This window comes from Nuphar pumila, chromosome 11 (assembly GCF_984573655.1).
Source record: "Nuphar pumila chromosome 11, dmNupPumi1.hap1.1, whole genome shotgun sequence".
NCBI classification, from domain to species: domain Eukaryota; kingdom Viridiplantae; phylum Streptophyta; class Magnoliopsida; order Nymphaeales; family Nymphaeaceae; genus Nuphar; species Nuphar pumila.
In genome coordinates, this window is record NC_143259.1 from 4,980,308 (window position 1) to 4,991,107 (window position 10,800).

Below are 10,800 nucleotides of genomic sequence, written 5' to 3' on the forward strand. Positions count from 1 at the left end.
TACATGAGTAGAGCCAAGCTGAACACTTGTTTTTTTTCGCTTGCCAAGCCTATTTTATGAGTTCAAACAAGCTCTTTACAAGCTGAATATATTTGTTCCTCTCGTTTTCCAACCTTAGTAACAAACTATTAGAAAGGTGTCTGCTCTTTTATAATTCCTAATAAAGCAAAACACACATGTTAGAATATCATTCAGATCTAATAACCGGGTCTTAATCTGGCATCAAGGAAGCTCAAGAAGGAATCAAGAAGAGTCAAGAAGTGCACGTAAATCAACAAGCCTTATCCAAGGAGTTAAAGAAAGTCCAACCAACTCAAGATTGTATTGTAGGTTTCCCACTTACCAAAGGCTCTTCATGTGAGAAACCATTTAAGCATTCATCCCCCAATGGGACTCCTCCAAACCGTGAACTCTTGTAGGACATGTATCGTGGCCACCTTCCTCTTGTACTATATATATGTATGTGTGTGTATGTTAATAGAGCTTATCCCTCACCAAAGAAAATCGTTGAGGTGAAGGGACTGCAGATTCACTATGGTCTTCTGATAAGGCCATCCACCTCGGTTTCACTTTCAAACTTTCAGAGGCTGACTGGGCAAGTTCCCCAGATGATCAAAAATTTACTTTAAGTTATGTTGTGTATCTTGGTCCCAACATTATTTCTTGGAGTTCAGAGAAATAACATGCGGTTGTCTATTCCAGCACAGAGGCCAAGTATTGAGCAGCCACAAATGTATCCGTCAAAATTTTTTGGGTTCATGCTCTGTTTAGAGAACTGAGTGTTCTTGTCCATTCACTGCCTACCCTCTGGTGCCATAATGTGTCAGCGACCTATCAAGCTATTAACCCTGTTCTTCACGAAATTAATGTTTATTTTGTTCAAGACCATGTTTCCCAAGGCAAACTCAGAGTATCTCGCATTCCTTTATCCAATCAAACTGCAAATATTTTGTTTTGCAGTTTCAGTTTTTACAATCTAAACTCAATGTTCATCACAAATTGTTGGGTTTGCAAGGGCTACATAAATCCATATATGGATTGGGACCAGCATCAAAACAATGGTTTGCCAAAGTTTCGGTTGCCCTAAAGAAAGCTAACTTCAAACAATCATTGGCTGACTATTCTCTCTCATATCAGGTGATCAACGAACGTTTGTCTTTGTCTATGTTGATACTGTCATCATCACAGGTAACGATGATACAAAATGTAAAGACATTTCTGAATCTACGCTTCCATATCAAAGATCTTGGCAAGTTAAAATATTTTCTTAGAATAGAAGTGGCTTGATTCAAGAAAATAATCTTCTTGAACCAAAGAAAGTATACTCTTGAGTTATTACAGGATGTTGGTATGATGAGATCGAAGCCTATTGAAATTTGTATGAAGCTAAATCATAAGCTAGACCATAGTGGTAAACTTATCAAAGACCCTACAACTTATAGAAGGCTTGTGGGTCGACTCATATATCTCACCATAACTCGGCCAGATATTACATATTTGGTTCATATTCTTAGTCAATTTATGCAAGAATCAAGAGAACCTCATTAGGAGGCTACCATGAAACTTGTGAGATATTTGAAGAACACTCTAGGTCAAGGGATTTTACTTGAATCTGGTAATGATTTCAATTTATCTTGTTATCTAGATTTAGACTGGGCAAATTGTTCGTTCACTAGAAGATCAACCACGGGATTGGAATTTCTTTGGTGAATCTCCTATTTACTAAAATTCCAAGAAGCAAAGCACATCACGCCGCTGAAGCAAAATATCGGGCTGTAGCATTTGGCACTTGTGAAGTTACTTGGTTAAGATATCTACTTGAACATCTTGAAATATCACAAAGATAACCAACTCAAGTATTTTGTGATAACCAATCAGCTATGCATATTGTGGCTAATCTTGTCTTTAATGAACAAACAAAGCACATAGAGTCAAATTGCCATTTTGTGAGAGAAATTACAACAGCAAGTTATAAAAACCAGTTTTATTTCCAGATCAAAGGGGCGACATCTATACAAAGACATTGGGTCATTAATTATACCCATCATTTGGCTCGTTAACAAGATGGGTATAATTAATTAATCCGCACAAATCCATCTTGAGGGGGAGTGTTGAAGCTCATCCAAATGGTTGGGCTGATCCAAATAAGTTGTCAGTATCAGATCATGTGGTGCATACAAATTGAGAAGATCACGCCAAACAAGAAAGCAACCAAGATAATAATCTTGTGAAATCGAATGTGATCCAGCCTAACCGATTAGATCCTAAAATTTAATATCTAATTTTTTCTTTCCTTGTTGTAGCATATAACCATTTAGGAGATATCTGTTTTGGTTATTTGATTTTAGGGATTTTTTTTATTCTTGCTTGTAACTCAATATATTTTGTACTCATTCCTTGTAAAATTAGAGTTTTTACATGAATGAAATCTTGAAGTTTACATCTCAACAAGGGGGATGTAAGAATATCATACAAATGATCGAATAACTGGGTCTGGTTCAAGAAAGAATCACAAAAATCAAGAAGCCTTATCCAACAAGGAGTCCAAAAAAGACAAACCAACTCAAGATTGTATTGTGGGTCTCCCATATACCAAAAACTCACATGACCAAGTGTTCAAGTTCCAATGGAACTTATCAAAACCATATATTCTTACCAACTTTCTCTTGTACTATATATATATATATATATATATATATATATATATATATATATATATATATATATATATATATATATATATATATATATATATATATATATATATATATATATAGAGAGAGAGAGAGAGAGAGAGAGAGAGAGATCTTAACCCTCAACCCTTACCACAAAAAATAGTTGAGGAGAAGGGACCTTGGACGTAGGATCATTAAGATGCGAACCACGTGTGCAGTGTATGTGATTGATTTTCTTCTTTTCTCTCGTATCCGTGCTCTTTTACGACATTCCTAAAAAAGAGTTTGACGCATATAATCTAAATAAGGAAAATGATATCATACCTTGGGTTTTTTACCTTAATTGCTTTTGGACAAAACTACTCTTGTAACGCATGTTGCCGTATGCGTTACACCCTGAGCTTAACAAAAAAAAAATGACAGTTTGAAGTATAACCAGCCAAGCATACAAGCACACCTTCTCATTATTGGAATGCAGTATTTTTGGAATCAGTTGCTGAATCCAATTAGTTTTTAGGAAAACACCCTGAATCAGCCCGAATCAAATTGAAGCAAATTGTTCTGAATCGGTCTATTTAAACAAACACATTGTGAAAATTCAAAAAAAAAAAAAAAACAGCAAGTAACAAGCTGTTTTTCATGTCCTAATTTCCAAGCCTATTTCATGAATTTGAATGAACACAATCAAAAGAGCTAAACGCCCTGATCTAAATAAGAAATTGACATTATACGTCAGGTTTCTTATGTTAATTGCTTTTGTACCAAACTACTCGTGTAACTAAGGGTGTCAGGTCGGTTTTGGTGCGGGCCCAGGTGAAAACGGACTTGGACCAGACTTTTGGAGATGGTGTTGGGTCCAGGCTCGGGCTGCTCTAATCAGGTTCACTATAAGAAAAACCATACCCAGACTTGATAAGAACTAAATGAACCAAAACCTGGACCATAACCGGTAAAACCATATTTGTTATCATTTTTACATTGAAAATTTGTGGGTCTTAATCGGAACTCGGGTCAGGTCCGGGTCTGGTACAAAATTTTACAAACTATATCTGGGTTCATGTATTAATTGGACCTTTGGATCCGGACCTGGGTCTTAATTGGGTCTTCTTATTTATCACCATACTTGGACCCTATAGGGTTCGGTGCGGGTAAACCAGGCCCAATGACACCCCAAGGTGTATGTAATACGCGTCAACTTTTCAAAACACTAAAAATTTTATCAAACTGTTTTGAATCGGTCTATTTAAACAAATGATTTTTTAAATTCAAAAAGAAAGAAATCTATATATGTACTCCAATTCAGACTCAACTCGAACCAAATTGGCTCATACAGCTCGGCTGAATCAGGCCTTAATCTTCCAATTCAGTAAGGGCTGAATTAGTCCCCCCAAAATAGAATCCAAAACTGGCCCATTCCATTCGATTTTGACAGAAATCTTGAAATGCTCATAAAGCACTGCAAAATTGCCCAAGATTACTCTCACTAAGTTCTTAGGTACTACTAACCAACGGGCTCTGCGTGGTTGGTAGGAGCTGTCAGTAAACGTCTCCTTATGATGGGACGTTGCAGATTCAAAACCCAGTGGTACGCTGAATAGCTGGTAGGGGTCTGCCTAACCGGTGCTTGCCTTTCAAAAAAAAAAAAACAAATGTTAGGTCCTAAAGATAAACATATGCCATACTTTTGCTAGGCAATATCCATCATTCATTTACAAACAGTACTTGAGCCCTATATGTTAACATAGTTTGAGAATTCCCAAAAACCACTATACCACACAAAAGCATGTCCTTGTGCACCATGTAGATGCATCACACATAGTGTAACTATCAGGTCAGGGCGTGCTCCGATGCCGCGCCATCCCATGGATTCATAGTGACTTTCTAATTTGCTTGAGATTCACTTTTAAAATCTCATCATATATTCACTTTCTAATGGTGCCTTCAGCCAGATCCTTTAAAAAAACATGATTCATAGTGACTTTCTAATTTGCTTGAGATTCAGAATGGCATAGGGTCTCATGTGATTTTGAACCTCAAGCAAATTAGAAAGTGACTCTCAATTTTTTATTTTTTTTTTATTTTAAAAAAAAAATTGAGATTCACTTTCTCACAGTTTAACTTTTTTATGTTGGCCTGCTTATACAAATCAAATTCACTGAATGACCCAATAGAATGTGTCCTAAAATCTTACTTTTGAGTTTTATGCCAAATCACTTTTTTTACGAGGTTTTGCTTTTGAGTTATGTGTTAAAAAAAAGATTTTATGTTCCATTGTTTTTGAGGTACTGATATTAAATTTATAAAATATCAATCATGTAATTCCTAATCATATCAGATGCAACCAAACGTACCCCTAATGTATGTGCATGCCCAAACAGTAGTAGCCAAGACTTAATAGTACAGACCCTGTCATTTCACTGTCCATTAATCTTACCAAGTCAAATAAACCACTTACCCGTTAGCCAGATACCCATTTCATTTGAATTCATATTCCTTTGTGTTGGGACACTATATATATTGAGGAGTACATAAATGGAAGAGAAGACCACGATTCACTAGGAACACAAAGAGTACAGGACAAGCCTATCATATCACTTGTGAGGTCCAATTAGGCCCCACCTTGGCAGCGCAGTAAGGTATCACCAGTGTATCCAACAGCCTTTCAGCCATTCACTGTATAAGTGGACAGGACAGTTCAAATGCGACTGTCTCGAGATGATAAAGCATCTAAAAATTCTAAGTTCTCAAGCAGGATAGTATCGTAATCACTAGATATCATGGTCTAGGTATAGTGCATTTAACAGACCCACCCCACCAGCTGTATATACGAGGTGATGTATTGAATAAACTGGAGTATGGCATGTCCATTCATGCCACTGGGGCTACTTGTGAATGCCACTGGAACATCTCGAGTTCAAAATCTATCGGGAGCATCACTTGTCACAACCAGCCCCTTCTCATCAATAGACTCTTGACCTATACGACAAATTCTTACCTCTATATCTATCTGTTTGAATTTTTTCAAAACTCCATAAATATGATCATTTTTATCAACTGTGATTTTTTTTATTCAAATAACAATTAAAGTGAAACAAGGTCAGGAACAACAAATCTCTTTATGATAATGGCAATTGGCAGCCAACGGGTAAAAAACCACGGTGACTCAAAAAACTTTTTTCAAACAAAAAAGCGAAAAAAAAAAGAAAGGTTAAAATTGTACCTCTCACACACATATCCACCAAGAAAAAGAAAAGTCAAATCGTTTTAATACTTTTCTCAGAGCTCACATGCTCTGCGTTAAAAGGAATGTCCAACTGTAATCCATGGACTACTTACCAATGAACCATGACCATTGCTGTTCACCTCTCTCTCTCACATCATATGCATTAATTACTATTCAAATGTGGCCATTGCTACACCTCCCCGCAATCACGGTCTCACCTCTCTATCTAAACTGTTAGTTACTATTCTAATTTAACATCACGACCCACCCCCAAATTCTACTTAAACTGTGTTAATTGCTATTCCAATTATCCAATCAAACACTACCACCGATCTCTCTCTCTCTCTCTCTCAATGAGAAAATCGCCAAGGAATTTCAGTGGAAAACCATCAAGATGATTTTGATTTCCAACCTAGAGCGCCCATACTAGCTGTCAGTGAGGTCCAATCCACTCTCTTTTCGCCTACTGCAGACACAAAGAGAATGTGCCCCCAGCCATCAAAAGACAATAAAAATAACAACCATAACTTTAAAAAGAAATCATATATCACACATGAAATCTTATATCCATACTAACTGAAAACTGAAAAGACAACACAAGCTCAAAAAGAAAAGAGTCCGGCAAATTGCAGAAATCTCTGTTCACCGATAAAATTAAAAATTTAGAACCCCATAAAACAATAAGAGAAATTCTCTACAAAATTGGGCGGTTTTCACCAGCACCATACAACCCCACCTTCCCACTTCATCGTCACCACCATCATGTCCATAATTCTACACTGTAATTTTCGACAGTAAAAGTAAAAGTAAAAAAAATATAAGCCGCAGAGATTACGATAATTGAGAAAGAGGCCCGCCAAAAGAGAGAAATCGAAAGCGCACAGAGATCCGGCGAGTTGAGCAAAAAAATTGGGTAGAGAGAGAGAGAGAGGGGTCAGTAGAGGGGGGATCTCTGAGGGACGCCCTTCCTCCGATTATTCATCATGGAGGCGACCATCTCCGTCGCCGGAGAGCAGGTGCGGAACGGCCGGGAAACCGAGACGCTGGTCCTCTTCTTCCTCACGAGCTCCGGCTCGGGACACACGAACGCCGGCGGCATCTGGAACGAAACCGGCGTGTCGAGAACGGAGTCCGGCGTCATCTGTCCATCATCGAGGTCGTCGCTCTCCCCCCGGAAACCTTCCTGCAACGGCAGGTAGTCGCAGTCGTACAGATAGTTCAACAACGAGCCCTCGCTTCTCAGTAGGTGGTGCACCTAATTTCCCCAAGAAACAGGCCAGAAAAAGGTATACCCGCGAATCAAAATCGACTTCAGGACTACCCACAATTTGAAATCGAATAATTAACCAAGAAATTTTAGGAAGGAAAAAAGTGATACCTTGCATGCTAGCGAGCAGAAGAGGAATGGCTCTTGCAGACTCCGATCGCACGTACTACACATGTTACCCGAGCCCCTGAACGGGCGAGATTGAGGCCTTTGGTTCAAGAACACAACCTTGGCGCTATTGGTCGTATAAGCCTAAAAGACGGAATAAATTTCGGGCAAAAGAATTTAATACAGAATTCTCTGTGAAAAAACACTCAACGTAGAGAGAATTACATCAGGAGAAGCGTAATTTTGACAACTAGCCAAAAAAAGTTTCCAAGATAAAGCAAACAATTTCATGAAATCTTAATAATACATACCAAGAAAGCATAATTAAAATAGTAATTCAACTCAAAAAGGGAGGAAACCAAATTCTTGCAAAGAGCCAACCTGAACATACGCACAATCGATGAGCTTCTCAAGATCGTCCAGCCGAATAACGTCGTGGTAAACGTACCTCCGAACCTATCATGCAGAAAAAACCAGAAGGGTGTCATGGTAAGACCAGAATTCGATCAAAACTCGAAACAAGAAAGAGAGTGGCAGTTCAGTAAGAGAAAGAAAAAGGAGAAAAACCTGAAGAAGGCGATGGGAACGGTGATGAGACAGGCAGTGAGGGCAGATGCTGGTGCAGCAATCCAAGCAGAAGATGTTCTTCTCATTCTTCTTGGCGGCCTCGTGAAGAGGGCAAGGGATGAAGAACTTCTCAGAGAGAAGAGTGTCCAACCACAGAGGATTGGGGGATGAGTTCCCAGACGCATAGCCCACCTACTCATTAGGAAAAAAGGGACCAAAGAATTAGAAAAAAAAAAAATCAAAACCACCATGAATTCAAAGCGTTTCTTTATTATAAGAGGGAAACAAAAAGAAGGCAACACCCACCATTTTTTTCTTTCTCTCCTTTGGGGAATCAAAGAGCAGAAGCATAAGAAATTCTCATGAATTCCCTTTGTCCGGACCCTTATTTATACGTGCCCTTAAATACACAGAAAAAAGGGTATGGTCTCCTCTGGGGAATCAATGAAAAAGAAACGGCAAAGAGAGAGAGAGAGAGAGAGAGAGAGAGAGAGGCAAGAAGGGGTTGTGTGGTGCAGTAAAAAGGGAATTGTTGGGGTCGACGTTTATCTCTGATTCTCTGAAAAGAAAAGGCTGAAAGAGGAAAGAGAAGGCAAGAATTAAAGGGGAGAGCTTTCTTTGTCTGAAAAGAGAAGTGTGCTAATGGTTGCTAAGAAGGAAACAGTGTGATTGCTTAAAGAGAGTGTGCTCGCATTCATTTAACAAGGCCAGAGCATACAAAGACTGAAGAGAGAGAGAGATATCTAACAAAGCCCTAAACCCTAACCACATGGATCCCAGAGGATGGCAGAGTCAGACCCTCTGCTATATGACAAGTCCACAGACGGTGACGCCAATCACACAAACTCTCTCTCACTCGGTTCTACTAAAATCCCGGCTCAATATTGTGATAAAGTTACCAAAATACCTATTGAAGTAAATAAAAAGTTGGCAAGATGAGTGTATTTCTTCGGGTCGGATTTCAGAAAAATTTTGTTGAAGAGAAGAGGAAGAATTTAAGGGACCGTAACTTTCTATATAGAGTCGCGATTAGGTGAATAAGGTCGGCACATACCTTGAATGAGTTTTAAGAACCATCATTCATCAATGGTTTTCTAGCAAGGCAAAGGAGAGCAGGATTTTTGAGTTGAAACTTGGGATGATGTGCTCATGAAAAATCAGAGGGGGCGCTGTGTGCAGGCAGTGTATCCCCAAGATAGATAGCTGACAAAATTCCATTGAAGTCGAAAAAAATGGAGAGGGCTAATTTGGGAAAAATGACTGGACCGAACCGAAATATGCCAAACATAGGACAAAATCTGTGGACGAATTGATGAGAACTCCATCCCATTTCTCCAGCACAAAATAAATTCACATGAAGCCCTGTTACTCATCTGAGCCCACCCCCGTCAGAACGTCATACTCGTAGCACCCCGGGGGATGGACGGTCAAGATGTTGTCGTGGTCGGAGATCGGACGGTCGAAGTGTTTAAGGGGGGCGTATTCGCCATTTAAGAAAGGGCAGGGTCATTCTCATCATTTATGCGAGATTTGACCGAGATTTTTTTATAATGAAAGATTTTCCAGATTGACAAACTACTTGCGTCAATACCTCTTTTATAATTTTCTTTATTATTATTTTTTTTTCAATTTTCAAAAAGGTTCGAAGAGGGAAGGAAGGAAGGAGGGATAGTTTCGTCATTCTATAGAAGTGCCCGGAATATGAATCGGCTACTCAGGGGTAAGGAAAGAGATTAAGATTTTTTAAAATCACGTATACGTCCCTGAGCGAGACGAACGAAGACAACTGACAACCCCCTCGAAGTACTCGTGCGCTCATTAATACGTTTTCTTCGAATTCATCAAAACCCTGGACGGTCTTCATCTTACGACAACCGGATACCGGTTAGTCTATATTTACGAAACACAAGGGTATTTACGTCCTGACATTTTAGGAAGATGGCATTTTCGTTAATTTTGGCAATAACAGGTGCGTTTTGATTCGTTTTGCCGATAAGCTCTATCGGGGGCGAGCTCTTCAAAGAACGAAAAAGTTTCTGTTATGCTAAAAAAAAATACTCTTTTTTTTTTCAAAAAATACTTTTTTTTTTGGCGTTCGGGTGTGGTTAAGAGCCGCTAACCATGGTTAACTGCCTCGGCCAACCGTTAGAGAGAAATGGGGAAGACAGCTAATGAGCTAGAGTGAGAAAGAAGAGAGAGAGAGAGAGAGAGTGACCCGAGATGGCATGCAGGCGTGTGATTTTTTTACGCGCTAGGAATCCAATGGTATTCTGCCACGTGTCACCTCACACGCGTACACTCACCCGAGGGCCGTTACTGCTTTCTCTGGTGACCGTCATCGTCCTTTTCTGCGATTTGGTAAAGAAAAAGAACCCCTAGGTATTGAACAATGACTAAAATGCCCCTATGTGGTCAAGACTCAAAACGTCGGTCAAGGGGCACGCTAACAGGTTTCCCGCGCTTTTTGAATTGCATTGCGTTTGCGATTTATTTTTAATTTTTAGTTATTTATTTTAATTTCTTTCATGCGATTCTTTTGCCGCGAAAACCCGGACAAGTGTACGGCCCGGGTCACTCCACTAACTCCTTGAGGATGATGATGATGATGATGGGGACCACACACTCTCTCGCTCTCTACACTTACCTACCTACCTGTGAGTTTCCAGGTACTGCACGCGCACATCTTTAATACACGTGTCAGACAGCCTTTAATGGGTATCCTCTTTTATTTCCATTTTTTTTTTCTCCTGGTTCGAGATATTGCAAAGCTATTTTTACCCAAAACTTTTGTTTTTTTTTTTTACCTTTTAAGTTTTAACCATGAAATGCAGCCTTTTGCTTCTTCCACCCCCACCCAAGAAACATTAACCGCGGTAATTGTTAGTTCCCATACGTAAACCCCCTAACCCAAGTTTTAGCAGTAGGTTGCAAGTTTCAAAGAGGGAGGCGACCAAGGAAGT

General features: G+C 39.2%; 1 protein-coding gene across 1 annotated transcript; it reads right to left on the reverse strand.

The window, feature by feature from the left end:
* Positions 1-6,602: 6,602 nt before the first annotated feature.
* On the reverse strand, positions 6,603-8,267 carry LOC149821720 (protein RGF1 INDUCIBLE TRANSCRIPTION FACTOR 1-like). Its single transcript, XM_089981499.1, has 5 exons — positions 8,147-8,267; positions 7,841-8,032; positions 7,655-7,729; positions 7,277-7,417; positions 6,603-7,153 (listed from the first exon to the last, which is right to left on the reverse strand). The coding sequence occupies exons 1-5, from the start codon at positions 8,189-8,191 to the stop codon at positions 6,833-6,835; spliced, it is 774 nt and encodes a 257-aa protein (XP_089837625.1). The 5' UTR covers positions 8,192-8,267; the 3' UTR covers positions 6,603-6,832.
* Between the last annotated feature and the right edge of the window lie 2,533 nt (positions 8,268-10,800).